At 40.1% G+C, this 22,951-nt stretch overlaps 2 protein-coding genes across 4 annotated transcripts; both read right to left on the bottom strand.

Annotated features, from left to right (window-relative positions):
• Nucleotides 1–460: 460 nt before the first annotated feature.
• On the bottom strand, nt 461–8,861 carry LOC130242064 (E3 ubiquitin-protein ligase TRIM39-like). The gene is given in 9 exon segments (XM_056474084.1): nt 461–1,142; nt 1,263–1,289; nt 5,050–5,191; nt 5,269–5,502; nt 6,352–6,447; nt 6,547–6,942; nt 6,944–7,077; nt 7,270–7,330; nt 8,596–8,861. Coding segments are annotated over 8 exon segments (1,611 nt in total). The 5' UTR covers nt 7,304–7,330; nt 8,596–8,861; the 3' UTR covers nt 461–594.
• A 539-nt stretch (nt 8,862–9,400) lies between these two features.
• btr16 (bloodthirsty-related gene family, member 16) lies at nt 9,401–22,810 on the bottom strand. 3 transcript variants are annotated; one of them, XM_056473994.1, is made up of 8 exons: nt 22,660–22,789; nt 21,002–21,053; nt 19,541–20,070; nt 19,346–19,441; nt 18,291–18,524; nt 18,072–18,213; nt 11,593–11,619; nt 9,401–11,503 (listed from the first exon to the last, which is right to left on the bottom strand). In XM_056473994.1, the coding sequence occupies exons 2-8, from the start codon at nt 21,033–21,035 to the stop codon at nt 10,956–10,958; spliced, it is 1,611 nt and encodes a 536-aa protein (XP_056329969.1). In that variant the 5' UTR covers nt 21,036–21,053; nt 22,660–22,789; the 3' UTR covers nt 9,401–10,955. The 3 variants fall into 3 exon arrangements, with proteins under 3 accessions (XP_056329969.1, XP_056329970.1, XP_056329968.1); XM_056473995.1 differs by lacking the exon at nt 22,660–22,789 and adding an exon at nt 21,828–21,846; XM_056473993.1 differs by lacking the exon at nt 21,002–21,053 and having other exon boundaries at nt 22,660–22,810.
• Between the last annotated feature and the right edge of the window lie 141 nt (nt 22,811–22,951).

Below are 22,951 nucleotides of genomic sequence, written 5' to 3'. Positions count from 1 at the left end.
TTCTTTTAAATGCATTTTGGTTCAATTAGTTGCATTAACTGGGTGGAAGCATGTGTTCCATATGGGTTATTGTGACGATCAGTGAAGAGAAATAAAAAAGCCCAAAAAATCTCATATAGGCTCAGGTTATTGACAAGTTAAAGAACAATGGTCTATTTTCAGATTTAAACTCCATCTATCCACTCTCCAAACAGCATAAAAATCCCATCAAAATTACTAAAAAATAGGGTGAACGATGCTTGTTATCTGCAAAAAACATCCAGAAACATTAACCCTGCTCCACTGGACTCAAATCTGACCATCTATGACAGGAGATACTCGGCCTGAACCTGTCCTGTAAGCAAATGTTTCTGCCCAATCGCTAACCGCCCACCTCCCATAGCATTGGAAGTCAATGGTTACAGGTTTTCAACTTTTTTCAAAATATATTTTGTGTTTAACAGAAAGAAAGAAGCTCGTAAATTCTTTGAACCACTTGAGGGTGAGTTAACAGAATAAAACTATTCCTTTAAGATGTGCTAATATGCTGTTCAAACATGAAAGTGTTCAAACAAATAAGCATTGATATTTTATTTTCATATTTAGAATGTAAATTCATTCACTTTTTCTGATATGCGAGATAATAATTGGTGCCGCATTTTTACCTTTGTGTGCATTTCCAGGACTAAAGTATGGGAAAAGTCTCTCACTGAAAGTCTGACCAGTGAAAGAGTAAATGTGAGAGCTGGACTCCACATCATAAAAGGAGACCAAACCCTCTTCATAATCCACAAACACACCCACAACCTGAGGCTTCGCTCTCAGAGACAGAGAGACAGTGGGATACTTAAACACCTGATATTGATTTCCTTTCCTAAGAGCTACAGCCCAGTATCCATCCTCAGGAGCCTCTGTGATCTTTCCCTTCCTGTTAGCTGATTCTCTGACCACTCCTAAATCCCAGTCAGTCTTTTCTTTTACCTGCACTTCAAAATAAAACCTTCCTGAATTGAATCCCTCTTTGGCCAGGACACAGCAACAAGTGCTAAACCGCTCAGGGTTGTCTGGGAGTTCAAGCTTGATGTCCCCATTTGTCACTTGTTTTCCATCATTAGACAGAATTAGATTGGGATGAGCTGTTCCAGGATCCACAGTTACCTCCACTAAAATGAGCAGATCATAAGAATTAGTTTTAAAAAAGTACAGGGATTTGGATGTGATTTATGTAATAAATAACAACGTTTAATTTAAACACATGTGAACATAAATATTACAGAGTGTACCTGCATATTGATGTATCCTCTTTAGCACTGTAGAGAAAATAAGACAATTAATGTGATAACAGTTCATGAACATGTGTATAGACCATTTTGAGGGATGTAAACAAAAACAATGGTCCTAACGTATTTCCTGTTTTACATTTTTAATTTCTATAGCTTCTGAGAACCCAAAAAGAGCCACACATTGATAAATAATGTTATGATAGCTGTTTTAACATTAAGTTATGATTGAATTGCCCCTTGTTACAGTTATGAAGTAGTTTGATAACAAGCAGGAACCCACATATCAAAATATCTCTGGCCCAGATCTGGCCCAAACAAACAGCTTTTGCTTGGCCCACGTGCCGGAGTGAATTACGGTACATAATTGTACCAATTCTGGCTTCCATACAAAGGCCAAACATGCACCATATCTGGGCCAGGTTTCAGCCAAGTTAATAACCGATAACTGGGCCTAAACTGGGCCAGATAAGTTGGTGTGTCACGACTGCAATGAATTTGATGAACCCATGAAGCATTTCGCTTTATGGCCCCGCTTTTTCTCGAAACAACCTGTTTGGTAGAATTTATTCTATAAAAATAATATAAATGTATTTTAAAAGTGGGTCAAGATAGTCCAAACTTACATGGCCCACTTTTAACATCATTTTTAACATCTGGGCCAAATACTACATTTGCTATCTGGCCCAAGTCTTGTATGCGGCTTTAAAGATGGTGCCACCTCTGTGTAACCCGGGCCATGTTTGGCCCACATGCTGTATGCCAGTGCTGCACAAATGCCTGCTGTGCCAGCTTTATGCCAAATCTGGGCCAGAATCTTTGCTACCTGGGAAATGTTTATGGTAATGACATCATCACATTGAAATGGTCTCACAGTTCACCTTTGAGGGAACAACTGTATGTCAGTTGTTGACTAATTTTAAATCTTCATCTTTGTTTCCTTTATGAAGCCCCTTGTGTTTGTGTTGTGTGAACAAAGCAGTTGTGAGTAAATGGCAAGTGAGCAAATTAAATGCTCTCATGAATTGTGTGAGTGAATGTGTGTGTTTAGCTTGTGTCTTTAGCAGTATTACAAACTTCATACACCTGGAACAGATATAAGATTAAAAAAACAAAACTTTTCTTTAATAAAAATTAGTTTTTATTACAATTGTGTCTTTCTTACGGAGCCCTGCATATGACATGAATGAAAAAAAAATAGTGGGTATGATCTATTCGTTTTATCTCTTATTTAAATATGAGTTAGCCCTCATTTTAAGTAGATTGTGCATACAATTTATTTATTTATTACTAAATTGTGTACGAAAATAAACTTAGTTGGAATATCTATCTGCATACAATGTTATAGCATAGTATAGCATCAACATTTATTTTTTGTAAAGTAATGACTAAACAATCAGCATATCATTACAGGATCGTAAAAGAAGCAGTTCACAAAGGCAGAAACAATACATACAGTAGCCTACTGAAGATGAATTAGCACCTGTAGACACAATACTGCAGGACACAAGCACCTGTTAGGAGGTAATGATAATTTTGTGTGCCCAATTTACCAAGAACAAAGGCATGAATTAGTAAATTGTGTGCACAATTTAGTAAATCGAGGGAACTAATAAATTATGCCCAGCATGATCATCATACAGACTATTCAGGTGAGTTGCAGCAGAATGTGAGAAGATGAATGTATCCATCAGAGTTCTGCTACACATTTGGTAAGTGGGTTTGTGGTTGTAAGGGCCAACTAAACAGATTGTAGTTCAGCTTAGGGAAGAAGGAAACTGATTCTTTGCTGACTCCATGTTGGTCTGTTGGTCACAATAAAGTAAGAGGGGTGTTGTCCCCCCAGTGTAAATGATGTCAGCCACTATTTCCTCCTACCTATAAAGATTTAAATAATAGCTCATGTTTATCTAATCAACCTCCTGTCTCGCTACAACCAATCCCGCTCTTAAAGATCTCAAAACGCAGGGCTTCTGGTAGTAACTAGAATAGCAAAGTCGAGTAAAGGAGGTCGAGCCTTCTTATTTATGACTCATAAACTCTGGAATAGCCTTCCTGATAATGCCTGAGGCTCAGACACACTCTCGCAGTTCAAAACTAGATTAAAGACCTATCTTTTAGTAAAGCATACACTCAGTGCATCACATAATGGTATGATGCATGAATGTGCTCCACGCAGGTTTCTGCATTTCATTTATATACACTATAAATAGCAGCTACGCTAATTATTCTCTTTATTCTCTATTTCTAACTGAGGATACTCATCCCGAGGCCCTCAGAGATTATACAGTGCCACTGAAGCGATCCAAGACCTGTTAAGAGATAACCCCAAGATTTCCACAATCCTGGACCAAGCCGTAGCAGCTGCTGTGGTTGTCATGGAGGATTAGAGAGCATGTGTCTGATTCCTGTGAGACTCCAGGGACAGACGAGTCTTCGCTGAGGTCTAGTGTTCTCCAGCTTCTGGCGCCTAGACTGCAGCTCTGCACAAGACGTTTGGCCATAGGAGAAATGGTCGTGCCCAACTGACCCAGGTATCTCTTTAGGTTTTTTTTTCCTTCACTTTCGCCAATTGGTGAAATTTTTTTCCTCGCCACTGTCACCACTGGCTTTCATAATTCAGGACTTGTAGAGCTGTGCATCAACGGATTTGCTCTTTAGTGTTTGGACTCTCAGCAGTGAATATTAAAACACACTGAACTGAACTAACCTAAACTGAACTGAACTTAAACTCTGAAAATTGAACTGACACTGTTTCTATTCACTATAATCTTCTATGTGAAGCTGCTTTGACACAATCTACATTGGAAAAACACTGTACAAATAAAGATGAATTGAATTGAATTGAATTAAAAACCTTCTAAGCAGGAATCTTAGGGTACTTTCACACTTGGTTCAACTGCCTGGACCGTACCCAAGTTCAATTGTCCCCCCTTGCCACCTTTACCTTCTCCACCTTGGTTTGTGTTCACACTTACGTCATCAAGCTGCTGTTTTGTCTACAGCTCTTGCCAGGTGACAGACACGAAAGCAAAGCGCCAAAATGAAAAGACACACACACATCGCGGTCGTTCTGCTTTTACTAAATCTTTTGGTTTTGGGCATACAGAAAGCGACTCGTGTGTATCTGCTGCAAAAATATTTTAAACGTTCAGAACAACACGATGTCTGCAGAAGCCTGTTTTTGGAGGAGACAAGCAGACATCATCACTGCTTGCCCTGGCTCAGTCCCATTTGTCAGCAAGGTACAGTACCTGATACACAGACACACACACAACAATGAACGTTATGAAAACGATAGTTTTTTGTACAGTTGGCAGTTCACTTCCGTTATTTGGTATGATTGCATTCATACCTAAAGTGAACCGGACCAGAGTTCGCGTGAAACGTACCCCAGACCACCTCTTTCATGTGGACTCGAGCACGGCTTGAAGGTGCGCACCCAAGTTCAGAAGACACGTTCACACTAGCTAAACGTACGGTACTCTGACGTCCAGTGCCATGCACAGGGGGGTATCCCAGTGGCTAGAGCCACTGCCCGTTTGCCCTCATTGGCTGAGGTGCCCCTCTTGCCCAATCGACCATGAACCCCCCTCACCCCCGCTCTTCACTTTGCGATTGCTGACCCCCGGCCCCCCTCTCTTCAATTTGCGATCGCGCCATTCCCATCCACCACCTCCTCCCCAGAATAAGTTTATATTGTGTGCTTCCTTTTCAATCTCCTATAATACCAGATGCCAGTTTTAATTTTACAATAATGAATACCAATCAAAGCCTGTCATTCTCTTACCACTTGTGCTGAGTTTGTCATTGAGAGTGTCGTGCAGCTGAGTGAGAGTTTTCCTCAGAGTCTCCACACTCAGCTGAGTGTCACTGATACTGACGTGAGTCCAACTCCGGGTGTGTGGAGGTTTGCTCAGCGCTGGGTAAAACTACAGGAGGAGAGAGCAGAAATCCCTCAGCATGAGGAGTGTTGTGCTGTAATGTGAGCAGACAGAAGGACACTGACCTGTAGGAGGTGCAGGTGATCCTCAGTGTGTGAGATCTGCTCCAGCTCAGCGTCTCTCCTCTTCAGCTCAGTGATCTCCTGCTCCAGATCTTTAATCAGCTCTTCAGCCTCCTTCTCTGCTGCTTTCTGCTTCTGCTCCATCATCTCCAGCAGCTCAGACTGACATTTCTCAATGCAGCACATCAGATCAGCAAAGAGCTCAGTGCTCTCAGCCTTCTCTTTCTCTGATGTTTTCTGATAAATTGATGAACAATATAAGGATTAAATTTCAGTGCCTTGAGCAAGCTTAAAATTCTTACAATACAGCTCAGTGTAATACTTGGCTCTGACTGGTAAAATCTTTGTTATTCTACAATAACTTCCAGTAAAATTAAATAACACAACTTAAGTACATATACAGTTGAAGTCATAATTATAAGCCCCCACCGCCCCACCTATGATTTTTTTCTTTTTTTAAATATTTCCCAAATGATGTTTAACAGAGCAAGGAAATTTTCACAGTATGTCTGATAAAAAATGTTTTCTTCTGGTGAAAGTCTTATTTGTTTTATTTCGGCTAGAATAAAAGCAATTATAAATTTTTAATAAACATTTTAAGGTCAAATTTATTAACCTCTTTAAGCTATATTTTTCGATAGTCTACAGAACAAACCATCATTATACAATAACTTACCTAATTACCCTAACCTGCCTAGGTAACATGACTTGTTGATGAGTGTAATAAATCCAAACAAATGTCTAATAATAATGCCGCCCTCAGTATTAACAATTTATGGATCAACTCTCAGAGTAGAGTGTTATGATTGCTCAGGTTATTGACCCCTGCCTGTGACAGCATGAGGGACAGTGGGTGCTGCTCCAATCTGTCTCACTAATGCTCTTCTTTACTACAGTCTATTACTACCTGTTATATTATATTACTTTTAATTACTTGTTATATTTCAGTTAATTGCTGTTATTTTGTTCTTTTGTTTATCTTGCACTTGCATTTTTCACAGTTCTTGATTGTACGATTTATTTTGTCATCCCCAAAACATCTTGAAATAAAATAATTATGTTTTAAAATGACATGCGAGTACTCACTTTTCTAAGTGTTGCTGACTGTTTAATATCTTGAATTGTCTTCTTTCTGTACTGGATCATCTGCTGCACATCTGTCTTCATCTTCATAATCAGAGGCTTCAGACAGAACAACACACAGAAACAGCAGATTCAACACCAGCTATCAGAAACATTGCTAAAACTTGTATCTTCTATTTTTATAAAAGCTGTTGTTACCTTTCTCTCTTTACTCTCCTCCTCTACAGCAACAGTGTTGTGATTTCTGTGATTTGTCAAAGCGCAGAGAAAACACACACATGTCTGATCATCTTTACAGAACAGCTCCAGAGGTTTCTCGTGTTTCTGACATATATAGTTCTCAAGATTCAACACGGGATCAATCAATTTGTGTTTCAAATTTGTTACTTTCTGATGAAGATCCAGGTGAGTTTGACAGTAGGCATTTTGACACACCAGACAGATCTTCAAGGCTTTCTTCTTAACACCATCACAAATATCACAGAGAACTTCAGATGTCTTCTCGGGAATGTTTTGCTTAAACACCTGCACAAGCTGTCTGAGTGCTGTGTTGATCTTGAACTCTGGTCTGTTATTGAATGTTTCTTTGCAAAAATGGGCAGTTGTAGGTCTGGCTGTTGTTCCAGTACTGGTTCAGGCAGCTCTCACAGAAGTTGTGTCCACATGGAGTGCTGACTGGATCAGTGAACGCATCCAGACAGATTGAGCACTGGAGCTCCTCTGACACCACTGAAGACAAACATGAAGAAGAACCGTTTATCACATAGAATTCATTAATACATGCAAATCAACATTTATTTCAGCTATATAGTCATTACAATCAATAAAGAATAAGCTGAGATCTATAGTCTATGATGCAAGCTATTTATATAGGTTAGTGACATAACTGAAGTGCATCCAGACTCTTTCTTCTGGCCTCACCTTTATTTAGTGATGTTGGTGAAGTTTCTGCCATTGGTCTTTTCAATTGTTGGACAAATCACTACACACAACACAACACGCAGTCAAAACCAAGCTTACTTGTCCTACACAACAGCTGTATTTTTAAATTAATTTATAGCATAAATCATATTTAATATGAATAATTTAATGTTGTTTGAACTTTTACAATCACCAGGAAAGTTGGCTATTACATTTTTAAGTAAACTGGCATATACAGTATATATACAGTTGAAGTCAGAATTATTAGCCCCCCTGAATTATTAGCCCCCCTGTTCATTTTTTTCCCCAATCTCTTTTTAAAGGAGAGAAGATTTTTTCAACAAAGATATTAGTTTCAATACCTCATTTCTAATAACTGATTTATTTTATCTTTGCCATAATAACATTAAACAATAATTGACTAGATATTTTTCAAGACACTTCTATACAGCTTAAAGTGACATTTAAAGGCTTAACTAGGTTAATTAGGTTACCCAGGCAGGTTAGGATAATTAGGCAAGTTATTGTGTAACGATGGTTTGTTCTGTAGACTATCTGAAAAAAATAGCTAAATGGGGCTAATAATTTTGGCCTCAAAATGGATTTTTAAAAATTCAAAACTGCATTTATTCCAGCCGAAAGACTTTTTCCAGAAGAAAAACTATTATCAGACATACCGTGAAAATTTCCTTGCTCTGTTAAACATAATTTGGGAAATATTAAAAAAAGAAGAAAAAAAAAATCAAACGGGGGCTAATAATTCTGACTTTAATTATATATATATATATATATATATATATATATATATATATATATATATATATATATATATATATATATATATATATATATACACACACACACACACACACACACACACACACACACACCACTAATTACTGTGACAACAGTTTAAATGGGGAGAATTTGTATTTCTTTCAATATGTGGTATTAATTATAACTTTATGGGTAAATATTACTTTGGATATTCTCCTATTGGTAGAGACTGATTTATTTTATCTATAGGCAGGTCTCTATGAATCTGTTCAATTCAAATTCCATTTGTTATGACTGCACATTAAATCCTTGCAATCGTTGCTCATTGAATCTTACCGAAATGCAACAACACTTTATTGGCCTTTACATCAAATCAAATGACTTAATCTCAATCAAACTTTAATATCGTTTCAACAAAGAAAACTAGTGAAAAATTAGCAAACATTTGCGTTTGACTCATGGGTACATCTTTGATTTGCCATATACAGTATCTTCATAAGAGAGCCATTAACCCATACACTAAAACAGTATTTCATAATCATCACTTACATGTAAGCGAGTGTCAGCTGTTGTCTTATTTGCTTTGTCTTCAGTTGTTTTAATCAGTTTTCAGGGCGTTGTTGTCAGTTTACTTTCACTTTCACTGGAAAGCTCGCTCCTGTTTGCAGCAGTGATGTCATACTGCAGCTCTTCCATTCTCTTTTAGTCTAAACGTTTGGTTACATGAATATGAATTATGTCTGTGCAGGTGAAGAAAATTTAGCAAATTAAAAAGATAACTTCGACATGAAATGACGATTTTTGCATCTTCTCTGATGAGGAAAAAATGTAGGACAGTAATTGACCTTGTCCATCAGATTTTTCTTCTTGATTATTGGCTACACTGCTGTGATGTCATTCGAGTGACGGGTCGCCCCGCCCTCAATCCGGTAAACAAATCATCAGAAAGAAGATGTACTCTGTTTGAATATTAAGGACATGTGAATTAAATTATTTAAATTAATTTAATTTAAAAAGATAATATTCTGTTAAAAAAAAAAACAAAAAAAGTCACAATCACAATGTAATGGTGATGGTAAATTTACTTCCGTTTAATGAGGTGGTAAAAGTTAAATGCAGCACAAATGTCTTGATACCTCAAGCTGTTGATGTTGCCATCCGCTCTGCAGATCTCTTGCACGCCCCCATACTGAATGTAACCCCAAACCATGATTTTTCCATCACCAAACTTGACTGATATCTGTGAGGATCTTGGGTCCATGCAGGTTCCAGTAGGTCTTCTGCAGTATTTGTGATGACTGGGATGCAGTTCAACAGATGATTCATTGAAAAAAAAAAAATTACTTTCTGCCCCTTTTCCAAATGATCAACTAGAAGTCAAGTTATTATTTATTGCTCTAACAACTGTGATCAATGACAAGACTTTTGTCAAGTTGTGTATAGTATGTGAAGGGTCTGCACACATAACACTTACACTAGACACAGTCAGAGGTGTAGCAATAGGGAATTATTCTGAATTGTGAAAAAATTAGTCCCAGTTCTATTAATTTATCATTCAGAAAATTGCTGATGACACTACTTTTGGATGAACACAAAGCAAGGATGAGAGTGAAAGTACAGAGACCCTAAAAAATATACTCCAGTAAATGTATTTCCTTAAGATTTTCAGACTGATAATTACTACTGATTATAATATTGATAATTTAAATGTGCAAACAAGTGAAGAAAAAAACAAAATAGAGGCTACTATGTAGTTAAGCATACAAAATAAGTAAAAACAAAATGTGTCAATGTGTGCTGGTAAATGTTAAAACAATATATAAAAACAGAACGAAATGTAATATAATTTTAAGAAAAACATGCAATCACACATTTACATGTGCTATGGTCCACTCAGATGGTAATATACATATACAGTTGAAGTCAGAATTATTAGCCCCCCTTTAATTGTCTTTCTTTTTTAAATATTTCCCAAATTATGTATAACAGAGCAAGGAAATTTTCACAGTATGCCTGATAATATTTTTTTCTTCTGAAGAAAGTCTTATTTGTTTTATTTCGGCTAGAATAAAAGCTGTTTTTAATTTTTTATGAAACATTTAAGGTCAAAATTATTAGCCTCTTTAAAGCAATTTTTTTTCGACTGTCTACAAAACAAACCACCATTATACAATAACTTGCCTAATTACCCTAACCTGCCTAGTAGACCTAATTAGTTAAGCCTTTAAATGTCACTTTAAGCTGTATAGAAGTGTCTTGAAAAATATCTAGTAAAATATTATTTACTGTCATCATGGCAAAGATAAAATAAATCAGTTATTAGAAGTTATTTATTAAAACTATTATGATTAAAAATGTTGAAAAATCTTCTCTCCGCTAAACAGAAATAGGGGGGAAAATAAACAGGGGGCTAATAATTCAGGGGGACTAATAATTCTGACTTCAACTGTATGTCTACATTCAAGCATTACATACTGTGAGTTTAAACAGCAGAAAAACATCACAAATAGACAGTCAAAATGAAATAGACTTTTCATTTGCAATAATAAATCTTAAAATTCAACAGTAACTAATCTTTTCCCAAATTCAGTCAAAATACAGGCACTGAGACTGTGGGAATCTCCAGTTCTTTGCTCAAGTTGATTCAGACTTGTGAAATCAGTGTATCATCAACTTAATCATTTAAAACATCTCACAAGTGTATAAATACTTTCAAATAACATTGCTGCACTACAAAAAATCCTATCTGTCAATTTGAATTAAAGTAATAAATGTTCCACCATTTTTATTTTCTCAGGAAAACAATGTAACATGATTCTGTGTCAAGAGCTCTTACCGTTTATTCTGCTCTACTTGCATATTTTAACAAGTACTCCTAGTGCTAAAAGATTCATATTTATGTGGTAAATTCACATATTATATTTTACATTTAAGATGATCAGTGGAGCAGCGTTTTTACCCTCTTTTGTAGTACCAGGGCTGAAGTATGGAAAGATTTTCTCACTGAAAGTCTGACCAGTGAAAGAATAAATGAGAGAGCTGGACTCCACATCATAAAAAGAGACCAAACCCTCCTCATAATCCACAAACACACCCACAACCTGAGGCTTCACTCGCGGAGACAGAGAGAGAGTGGGAGACTCCCGAGCCTTGTACTGGTTTCCATTTCTCAAAACTATAATCCAGTATCCATTCACAGGACTCCCTGTGATCGTTCCCTTCCTGTTAACTGATTCTCTGGCCACTCCTAAATCCCAGTCAGTCTTTCCTTTCACCTGCACCTCAAAATAAAATTTCCCAGAGTTGAATCCCTCTTTTGCCAGGACGGAGCAACAACTATCAAACCTCTTTAGGTTGGCAGGGTGTTTCTGCACAGTGGCTCCGTAAGTCACTTGTTTTCCATCATCAGACAGGTTGAGTTTTGAATAAGCCGTCTCAGGATCCAGAGTCACGTTCACTGAAAAACACAGAGAGAGATCAGATAAGATTCCTAAACCTCACAATACAACAAATTTTGATGGTGTAAATGCACATCACAGACTGTACCTGTATTTTGCTGCATCCTCTTCAAAACTGCGAAGACAAATGATAATAAAAGATTATGAGTGAAGTTTTGATATGACAAAAGAACTTGTGTATTCTGTTCCTCCAGGTTAACCTACTGTATAAAGTTATTTGAAAGAGCTTTAACTGTATTTTCCAACATGGTCACTTCAGATATCATCTCATTAACATGACTCTCGCATCAGAAATACATTATTCGAATGTGCACTACTGTATCTCCTTTCATACCTCTGTAATTGCTGTTTACACACCATCACTTTTCTTATAAAGCTTTTCAGAGACATTATGGCTATCATAATATCTCAGTTTTTCAGGCTGAAAGTACAGATTCATCATCTCGTTTGTCAGAGCCATTTCCAGCATCTGCCATTGTGTTGCTAACCTCTTTACCATCAAAATGTTCGTTTCATTTTAGTTTCTTGGCCGTTTCTAGTCTTGTTTGCACTTATTGTGTAAAATTTAATTCCCCGTTCTTTTATGTTGGTCTCATTGAACTTTAGATTTAATAATCTTGGTTGTTATTGTAAGGTTAATTATAAACTAGCTGCAAAAGCTGCCACCTTTTAACACCGCGCTAGAAAATTACCTATACTATTATTTAATTCAAACACTTTCCGCACACAAAAACATGTAAAAACAACTTTGTTCACCTGCAACTTCTTTGGCAGATCAGAGAGCAGAAGAGGATTTACTACAGGCAATACAATGCTTGTGTGTAGTGCCTTTAAATGCGTACATTGCCTTTAAATGTAAATGTGCATTCTCTGACGCCCTGACGTGGGAGAGAAGATATAGCAGAACAGAGTCGTATTCACAGATACAGTTTTTGATTACAGTGCTGAAGTAAAATGGGATGTTTTGACAATAGCCGCGTTTCGACTATCACGCCTAAAGCGAGCGAGCCAGGGTGAGCCAAGGCCAGTCGCGTTCTCCCTATCACTTCCGGGGCGTAATCGGGCCAAAGCGGGGCTTCCTTGGGGCCAGCGTCCGGCCTTTTTCGGCCCGCCGAATACCTTGGGCCAAGGAGGGCCAACTGGGGCTTCGGGGCGGGGTTATCTACAAAGGCGGAGTTTTCCTGTCAGGTAAAGAGGAGACAAGATGCTTTCTTCCCTTACATTTGTTTTGCTATCGTCATTCTCGTCACTCGGCTGCTCTTTTGCGCCTTGCAGCCAAAATCTGTGTCCGAAGTAAATGCCGCCGAACTCGAATGTCCTTATCCAGGGATCGCTGTCTGGCCTTACACCAACAGACCACAAAAAGTAAAAAAGCAATCGCTTCGGTGTTCTCCATCTTCCAGCTCTCGTAGTGATGCCAGGTTGTGTTTGTGGTTATAATTTGAGTTTTTTGTTCCCGCTGAAGTGGGCGGGTTGTGTGACGGGTTGTGTGACGTTTGATTCGGGGGACGTTCTGGGGGCGGTGTTTGCGTGACGTGCTGCGAGCAACTAGCCCGACAGTGGAAACGCGACATGATTTCGGCCTCATTTCTCAACCTCCCGGGCTATTGGCCCGGCCTGGCCCGATTAAAGCCCTGGCTCGCACTGGCCCGATAGTGGAAATGCGGCTAGTGTTTTTGGTTCCTTTACTGGACTTCAAATGCCTTGGGACTGTTGCTGTCTATGGATAAGAGAGCTCTCGGATTTCATCTAAAATATCTTGATTTGTGTTCTGCGGATGACAGAAGGTCTCTGGGGTTTGGAACAACATGAGAATGAGTAAATAATAAGATAATTTTTATCTGTCCCACTATATAGTAAGTGTCCTTAACTACTATGTACTTGCATCAGAAAAACAAATACAATGTACTTACTGTGTTCATAATGTACAGTATTTGAGAACACTTGTGGTGCTCTTGAGTTGGGATAGGGGTAGGGTTATGGACAGGTGTGGTGGTGTGGGTAGGTTTAAGGGTGGGTTAAGGTGTAAGGGATGGTCAACAGTGTATTTACAGATATAAATACCTGTATGTGATTATATTTGTGATTAAATTCTGTAATTAAAACTGTAATTACAGTACATACAAGTATTTATTCAAACATAAGTACACAGCAGGGGTGTCGCTAGACCCAATTTACTGGGGCACGTGCCCCAGTAAAAATTGCCAGTGCCCCAGTAAATGCTTTAAGATATGATTTACTTCACATGCAAAGTGTGTTTATTAAGAGTGGTAATCCTGGAATAATGACGTTACTCTCTATGTGCAACCTAACCAACGCTGGTGAAAGCAATGTGTTTATTCAAAAAGCAAACTGACACATCTCGCAGAGAACCATACTAGCGCGCCTCACTCACCGCTCCTGCTGGACCCTGACGCGATGCTCTTCTCCCGGTGCGTGTCCTGGTTGTTAACATGCACGCGGAAAAAAGTACTTGCTGCTCACGCGCTGCTCATGCATTGTGAAACCAGTGTGACAGACTTTTATGCGGAGGTGACGGCACGCAGTGAGTTTTTCAAGTCGACAAAACTAAAGTTTTAATATCATGAGGGTGATCTTACTGCCTCCTGATAATTTTTTGTATGAAGTAAAAAGGAGTGATGACGAGTCAGGGAGGTAAAGACTTAATAACCCTAATTCTCTGCCATGTGTCCAAGTCTAAGACAACAGATAATTCTATAAAACATCTTTTTTTGTATTCTATAGAACTGTCTATAGAATTTCACTGAAATGAAATTAATATTCATGCAAAAGATTTCTTAAATGATCTTAGCATCACTCCAGTTGTGTCTTTATATTGTTTTCCAGTTACATTTAGGATTCATTTCTAATTTCGTATTTATTTAGAATAATAAGTGTATAATAACAGTAATACTTTTATTTATTTATAATAAATATTTTTTTGGTATAAATATATATATATATATATATATATATATATATATATATATATATATATATATATATATGGGGCGTGACCCAGTAAAGCTTTATGTCTAGCAATGTCCCTGGTACACAGTACATATGTGTTTTTACACAATAAGTACAGTGTAACAAAATATTTATTTCGGTGTAAGTACATAGTAGTTAAGGACACTTAATACAAAGTGGGACCTTTATATCTTTGGATGAACTAAACCTTGAATGACCACTTGTCATGATTACCAGCGATCTAACCACCAGAGGTCGCTGGTAAACACACACATTCACATGGACTACATCTTATGAACTACAAATTCAGTCATGCCACACACACACACACACCTGATCCAAGTCTCCACTGATTGGACTCCCACAGCTGATGCTGCTTCTGGACTAATCACACACACTACTTTAGCAGCACACACACTCACTTCCTGGCCGAGTCTTGTTTACCTGTAAAGTGACAATTCAACGCGTTTTCCTTAGTCTTGTCTCTCAGTGTTTTGACCCTTGCCAAGTTTGTCTGTTTATCTATGTTCACTGCCTGCCTTCTGACCTCTCGCCTGTTATAGTGACTACGATTCTGGATTTGCCTTTATTCATCTGTTTGCACCTGTGTTGACCCTTGCTTTCCTGACTACCGAATAAACCTGCACTTGGATCCTAACGTTGTCTGTCATCCACGTGTTATAGAAGACTCGGCCTATTATGGATTCAGCAGGACGTCTAGTCAGATTAAGACAAGGTACGAATTCTCTCGAGGACCATATTAATTCTTTTCTGGACATAGCCAATGACACCACACTCCTGGACTGTATACTTATTGATTTCTTTTATCGTGGACTAAATGAACCACTAAAATCCACCCTCATCTGTTATGGTCCTCGGGGATCTTTCCAACAAGCCCTGGATGTGGCTTTACAAGCCATTGGTTCCCCCTTCACCGTAGGCGAGGTGGAAGAGACCCCTAAATTTTTCTTGGGGGGGGGGCAATAGAGAGCAAGACCCGCTGGCGACGGGGCTTGCTGCCCAACACATTAGCACCAATATGCTTGCATCACCCATACTCCTGTCTCCAGCTCACAAGATGGCTGCCTCCAGTCCTCCAGCTCACAAGATGGCCGCTTTCAGTTCTCCAGCTCACAATATGGTAAGCGCCAGTCTGTCACTTGCTCAGAAGATGGTTTCTTGTTCCAAGTCTGTTCCTGCCATAGTTCCTGTTCCAGTTCCTGAAACACCATCACCTGAGCCACCAGAATGGCCACCACCACCTGAGTTGCCAGAGCTGCTGCCACCACCAGAGCTGTTACTGCCAGAGCTGCCACCACCACCGCCAGAGCTGCCAGATCCTCAGTCACCGCCAGAGCTGCCAGAGCCGCTGCCAGAGCCACTGCTGCTGCCAGAACCACTGCCAGAGCCACTGCCGCCAGTACTGCCAGAGCTGCCAGAGCCACTGCTGCCAAAGCCACTGCCGCCAGTACTGCCAGAGCCGCCAGAGCTGCCAGATCCTCAGTCACCACCAGAACTGCCAGAGCCACTGCCGCCACCAGAGCTGCCAGAGCCACTACCGCCAGTGTCACTGCCTGAGCCACAGCCGCCACTGCTGCCAGAGCTGCTGCCGCCGCCTGAGTTTCCTGAATGGCCGCCGCCTGAGCTCTCTGAATGGCCGCCGACGCCTGAGTTTCCTGAATGGCCACCACTGCCACCTAAGCTTCCTGAATGGCCGCCTGAGCTTCCTGAATGGCCGCCACCGCCTCCTGAGCTTCCTGAATGGCCGCCGCCGCCTCCTGAGTTTCCTGAATGGCCGCCACCGCCGCCTGAGCTTCCTGAATGGCCGCCGCCGCCTGAGCTTCCTGAATGGCCGCCGCCGCCGCCTGAGCTTCCTGAATGGCCGCCGCCGCCTGAGCTTCCTGAATGGCCGCCGCCGCCGCCTGAGCTTCCTGAATGGCCGCCGCCGCCTCCTGAGCTTCCTGAATGGCCGCCGCCGCCACCGGCTGAGCTTCCTGAATGGCCGCCGCCGCCTCCTGAGCTTCCTGAATGGCCGCCGCCGCCTCCTGAGCTTCCTGAATGGCCGCCGCCGCCTCCTGAGCTTCCTGAATGGCCGCCGCCGCCTCCTGAGCTTCCTGAATGGCCGCCGCCGCCTCCTGAGCTTCCTGAATGGCCGCCACCGCCTCCTGAGCTTCCTGAATGGCCGCCGCCGCCTCCTGAGCTTCCTGAATGGCCGCCGCCCCCTTCTAAGCTTCCTGAATGGCCGCCGCCGCCTCCTGAGCTTCCTGAATGGCCGCCGCCTCCTGAGCTTCCTGAATGGCCGCCTGAGTTTCCTGAATGGTCGCCACCGCCGCCTGAGCTTTCTGAATGGCCGCTACCGACGCCTGAGCTTCCTGAATGGCCGCCGCCGCCGCCTGAGCTTCCTGAATGGCCGCCGCCGCCTCCTGAGCTTCCTGAATGGCTGCCACCACATGAGCTTCCCGAATGGCGGGCGCCAGATCCCCTTGAGTCCCACGAATGGCCAGAGCAGTCACCTGAGTTCCACGAATGGCTGTCAAGGCCGCAGGACTTCACAGAGCTGCCAAAGCTGTGTGATCCATCAGGTCCATATGACCCGCCGATGCCTGCTGAACCTAAGCCCCCAGACATACTGCAGCTTCACGCCCCAGGCCCACCGCAGCTCCACGCCCCAGGCCCACCGCAGCTCCACGCCCCAGGCCCACCGCAGCTCCACGCTCCAGGCCCTCCGCAGCTCCACGCCCCAGGTACACCTCCGCTGCATGGTCCTGGCCCTCCATCCCTCCCCCTGTTCCGCCTCTGCTCGACCTCCCGCCTGATCAGTATTAGGAGTGTCTGGAAGCCACTCCTTAGAGGGGGGGCTCTGTCATGATTACCAGCGATCTAACCACCAGAGGTCGCTGGTAAACACACACATTCACATGGACTACATCTTATGAACTACAAATTCAGTCATGCCACACACACACACACACCTGATCCAAGTCTCCACTGATTGGACTCCCACAGCTGATGCTGCTTCTGGACTAATCACACACACTACTTTAGCAGCACACACACTCACTTCCTGGCCGAGTCTTGTTTACCTGTAAAGTGACAATTCAACGCGTTTTCCTTAGTCTTGTCTCTCAGTGTTTTGACCCTTGCCAAGTTTGTCTGTTTATCCATGTTCACTGCCTGCCTTCTGACCTCTCGCCTGTTATAGTGACTACGATTCTGGATTTGCCTTTATTCATCTGTTTGCACCTGTGTTGACCCTTGCTTTCCTGACTACCGAATAAACCTGCACTTGGATCCTAACGTTGTCTGTCATCCACGTGTTATACCACTGCTAGCCATGATGTAATGAAGGCATGCAATATGTCAGCTGCCATCACTGTAAAATTTTATGATAGAGGGAAAACTTTTGCCCTGGCCAAGAAACCCAAGGAACACAAAGTTATGGACTTCATTAACCACTGGAGTAAGAGCTCCAGACATGGAATCTCTAGGACCACCAGACATACTGTAGGAACTCTTTCGTGTCTGAATCCTAGGTTTCCTTCATCTTCAGGTATATGGTTTTCCATAATGTCAGAATAAAGTCTGATGTACTCTTACCAGTTTTGGTGAGTCTCAATTCCAGAGTGTCGTGTAGCTGAGTGAGAGTTTTCCTCAGAGTCTCCACACTCAGCTGAGTGTCACTGATTCTGACGTGAGTCCAGCTGCTGGTGCGTGGAGGTTTGCTCAGCTCTGGGTAAATCTACAGCAGGAGAGAGGAGAAATCCCTCAGCATGGTAAGTGTTGTGCTGTGTTATGAGCAGACCGAAGGACACTGACCTGTAGGAGGTGCAGGTGATCTTCAGTGTGTGAGATCTGCTCCAGCTCAGCGTCTCTCCTCTTCAGCTCAGTGATCTCCTTCTCCAGATCTTTAATCAGCTCTTCAGCCTGCTTCTCTGCTGCTTTCTGCTTCTGCTCCATCATCTTCAGCAGCTCAGACTGATATCTCTCAATGCAGCGCATCAGATCAGCGAAGAGCTCAGTGCAATCGGCTTTCTCTTTCTCTGATGTTTTCTGATACATAAATAAACAAATTTAGTTTCTGTCATGTCAGCACCTTAAGCAAATCCAACATTATAATACACAGAATAGGCCAACTGCATATGCAACTGAAGAAACTAAACATTTATTCATTGATTAATTTCCTTGGCTTAGTCTGTTTATTAATCTGGGGTCACCACAGCGGAATGAACCGCCAACTTATCCAGCATATGTTTTACGCAGCGGATGCCCTTCCAGCCTCAACCAATCACTGGGAAACATCCATACACACTAATTCACACTCATACACTATGGGCAATTTAGCTGACCCAATTCAGCTATAGTGCATGTCTTTGGACTTGTGGGGGAAACCGGAGCACCCAGAGGAAAGCTACACCAACACGAGGAGAACATGCAAACTCCACACAAAAATGCCGAACCAGCGACCTTCTTAATGTGAGGCGATTGTGCCACTGTTAGGCCAGAAACTAAACAAAATAATGTAAAAATGACAGTGAAATGATCCTGAATCTATGTCTGGACCCTTCTACTCCATTTGATCTTACTTGGTAATTTTACTTAATAGACATTACTAGTTTGGAATTTAAGGCAAAATAAATGGTGTCAAGAAAACAATTTGGGTCAAACATTACGGAGACTGCATCAGACATGTTTCAATCCTGTTTTTGCACGTATTATTCCACTATTACTATTTTTATTATAATCTACTTTTATGTAGATTATAGAATTATGAATAACTTGGAAATGCACAGCACCAATATAAAATCACACTGTGGGGAAACTTTCTATGATGCATCTTTAATTTTTGAGTAGAAATTCCTATAAGTACTCACTTTTTTATGATCCATTGAGCATTTGATATCTTGAATTGTCTTCTTTCTGTACTGGATCATCTGCTGCACATCTGTCTTCATCTTCATAATCAGAGGCTTCAGACAGAACAACACACAGAAACAGCAGATTCAACACCATCTATCAGAAACATTGCTAAAACTTGTATTTTCTATTTTTATAAAAGCTGTTGTTACCTTTCTCTCTTTACTCTCCTCCTCTACAGCAACAGTGTTGTGATTCCTGTGACTTGTCACAGCGCAGAGCAAACACACACATGTCTGATCATCTTTACAGAACAGCTCCAGAGGTTTCTCGTGTTTCTGACATATATAGTTCTCAAGATTCAACACGGGATCAATCAATTTGTGTTTCAAATTTGTTACTTTCTGATGAAGATCCAGGTGAGTTTGACAGTAGGCATTTTGACACACCAGACAGATCTTCAAGGCTTTCTTCTTAACACCATCACATATGTCACAGAGAACTTCAGATGTCTTCTCGGGAATGTTTTGCTTGAACATCTGCACAAGCTGTCTGAGTGCTGTGTTGATCTTGAGTTCTGGTTTCTTATTGAATGTGTCTTTACATAATGGGCAGTTGTAGGTCTGGCTGTTGTTCCAGCACTGGTTCAGACAGCTCTTACAGAAGTTGTGTCCACATGGAGTGCTGACTGGATCAGTGAACGCATCAAGACAGATTGAGCACTGGAGCTCCTCTGACAGAGCTGAAGAAAAAATAAGCACAATTATCATATTTGTTTTGTATTTTTGAATGCATAAGTTAAAAAAAACTGCTTTTTGTGATTTATTTAACAAAATGACACCTAGAGGGGAGATCAAAATAAGAAAACAACCCACATTTATCGAAATAACATGACTGAAAGACCCGTTTTTAAGCATTTTTAAAATGAGAAACTGATCAAAATTAGAAAAGACTTTCAGATACCTGGTGTTAACCTGACACCATGAAAAAATAAATTATCTGACAAACCCTATTTAACTAGCAACCTAAGCTTCGAGTTTTGATAATCCACTTTGATAATGAGCCATTCCAAAGGTACAGAAACCAGAAGGTCATGATTAAGGTCATGAAGGTCATTAAACAAAGTCAGAGGGTTTAGATTAAGGCCAAAGGGATGAACTTGGTTATTTAGATATCTAGAAAATTGCATCTATGTAATGTCACTACCTCATTCAAGTCTTTCAAAAGGCTAGTCATCCAGGAAAGAAAAGCATGGACAGTACAATGCAGAGAATTAGAGTCCTTAACCTGATTGAAAATCTCTGGAAAATCTTTAGCAGCAAAAAAAGAAAACTACTACAGTGAGTGAACTGTGGAAGAGACTAAAGAATGGAGTAAGATCATATCAGAGCAGTGTGAGAGATTAGTGATGTGCTGCATGATGAAATGAAATCATTCAAGCAAGGGTCTCTACATGTATTGTACTTTTTGGACTGCTGTAGCCTTCAGACATTTTTTGTAATATTTTATTAATCAGCAATCCAGTCTGTTCTCTAATTCTTTTTTCCCCACAAAATAAAGGGTTCTTGTTGAAGTGCCTTTTTTTATTTTTATTTTTTTGTCAAACAGCTTTAATAAAATGTGTTCATAATCTGGTCTCTAGTTTTAATATATATCAGTTTCACTATACTCACTTTGTTTTTGTGATGAGTCTGAATATTCTGCCATAGTTGTTCCTCTTTAGATCTATACAGGAAAAAGACAACACACAAATATGACCAATGACAAACAATTGAACACAGCTTAAAGACATAATTAACCCCAAAAAAAGAATATTTACTGTAAATGCACCCACTTTCTAAACATCTAAGTAGGTGAATTTCGAATTTAGAAAAGATTTAAGCAATGAAATTGTAGTCTAACTGTGGTTAGAGGTTGAAAAAAAAAATCAAGCCAATGTCAATGGTTACAATCATTTTAAGAGTAAATTTATCAAAAGACATTAGGTCTTATGAGGTCTGACTGGTCCCTGCAAGAACTGATCATTATTTAGCATTATTTCATTGATCCAAATCCTCATATAATGGCCCTGGGCATGGTTATGACGGTCCGGAGTGCGAGCCTTCTGTCCCACAGTGAAATATATCAAATATAATGAATCCTACCAATTAAGGTAATCTTGATCTTCTTTTACACATGCTATTGTAGATTGCAGCACCAAGGATATGCAAGCACAAGTACCAGTTGCATTAACTTTACCACAGCTGTCCTCCTTCTCTGTAGTATACATACTGTGCTAAGTGAGCTCATATGCTTGATGGTAGCTTGCATCCTACATAGTGAACTTGCTCAGCTGTGGATAAGATAATAATTTTGTCAATAATGTTCAGTTTCTCTAAGGCCCATCCAGACCTTGCATATGTTGACCTTGCATAGAAAGATCTCAATGTAGGGTACCTGTCATCAAAAAGATGATAACTACTGCTACTAATGTTAAAAAAAACGCATATTTACACTCACTGAATTGTTTATCCTGTGACTGATTTCAGACGCCAGTTATATCTATAGTTAAGGGGAGGAATTTAGATTAATAACTTGATTGTGCATAGTGATGCAATAAAAACATTGATCCATATTTGCATAAGTTGAGAGGCTAAGGTTTTAATACATATATTATCAATGCAAAGTTTGTTATAGTTTTGACCTTAAGGCTAACATATAATAAAACTTACATTTTCGTTTCGTGAGGGCTATGTTGTACTGAACTAAACAGTACATTAAAGAAAATAACTGAAATGATTTTTATTTTGGGTAATCTATCCCTTTAAAAGTTAAATATATTTTGGACATTTAAATATTTATTCATAAATGATATACTGTATAGACATTACACACGTCTTCCTTTATACAACGATTTATTTTCTGAAAACAATAGCATGACCCGCCCAACCAGCCTGAGTCTCACAGAGAAACAAAACAATTACAATCAGGAAGTTGGGAATACTACTTAAAGTAGTTGACAAACCTTTTAAACGGCAAACCTACCTTTAATATATAACTTCTATTAATAAATATATCTCGAAATATTATGACAACGGCCAGAGTTTGAACATAAATAACAATATCACCTTCGCCTTTCTTACCTTTCATTTGTTACATTAAATAAGTTCACCTCGTGGTTCTTGCTTGACAATACGTCACTTTACCCCAAAACAAATGATGGGCTATCAAAACAGGTTATTTAAAAAATCCAGTTCGGCTCTACTGTAAACCTGGACTATCCAACGACTTCTCTTATTACTTTCAAGACCCCTAAGAAATCTGTTAAGTTAAACATTTCCATATTACATACCTGCAGTGAATGTCAGCTGATTCAGTTTCAGTTTTACTGAAAAATCATGTTTAAGCATACCTGTAGTCCCTCCCAACTTCCTTACTTCCTAATGGAACAGAATTATCTTCCGTACTTTTGAAAAGGTGTCAGAACTATAGTAAACTGCACGCTTTAGAATGCTCACTTTCACTTTCACTTTGTATACTTCACTTGTTGAAGTGATATTTCTTTTGCTTTGTCTGCCTTCCATAAATAAACACAAACTATGCTTGTCCTCCAAGACCATAAATAAAATGTGAATGAAAATGCT

Source organism: Danio aesculapii, chromosome 15 (assembly GCF_903798145.1).
Source record: "Danio aesculapii chromosome 15, fDanAes4.1, whole genome shotgun sequence".
Classification (NCBI taxonomy): domain Eukaryota; kingdom Metazoa; phylum Chordata; class Actinopteri; order Cypriniformes; family Danionidae; genus Danio; species Danio aesculapii.
This window is presented reverse-complemented; position numbering and strand designations above follow the sequence as displayed.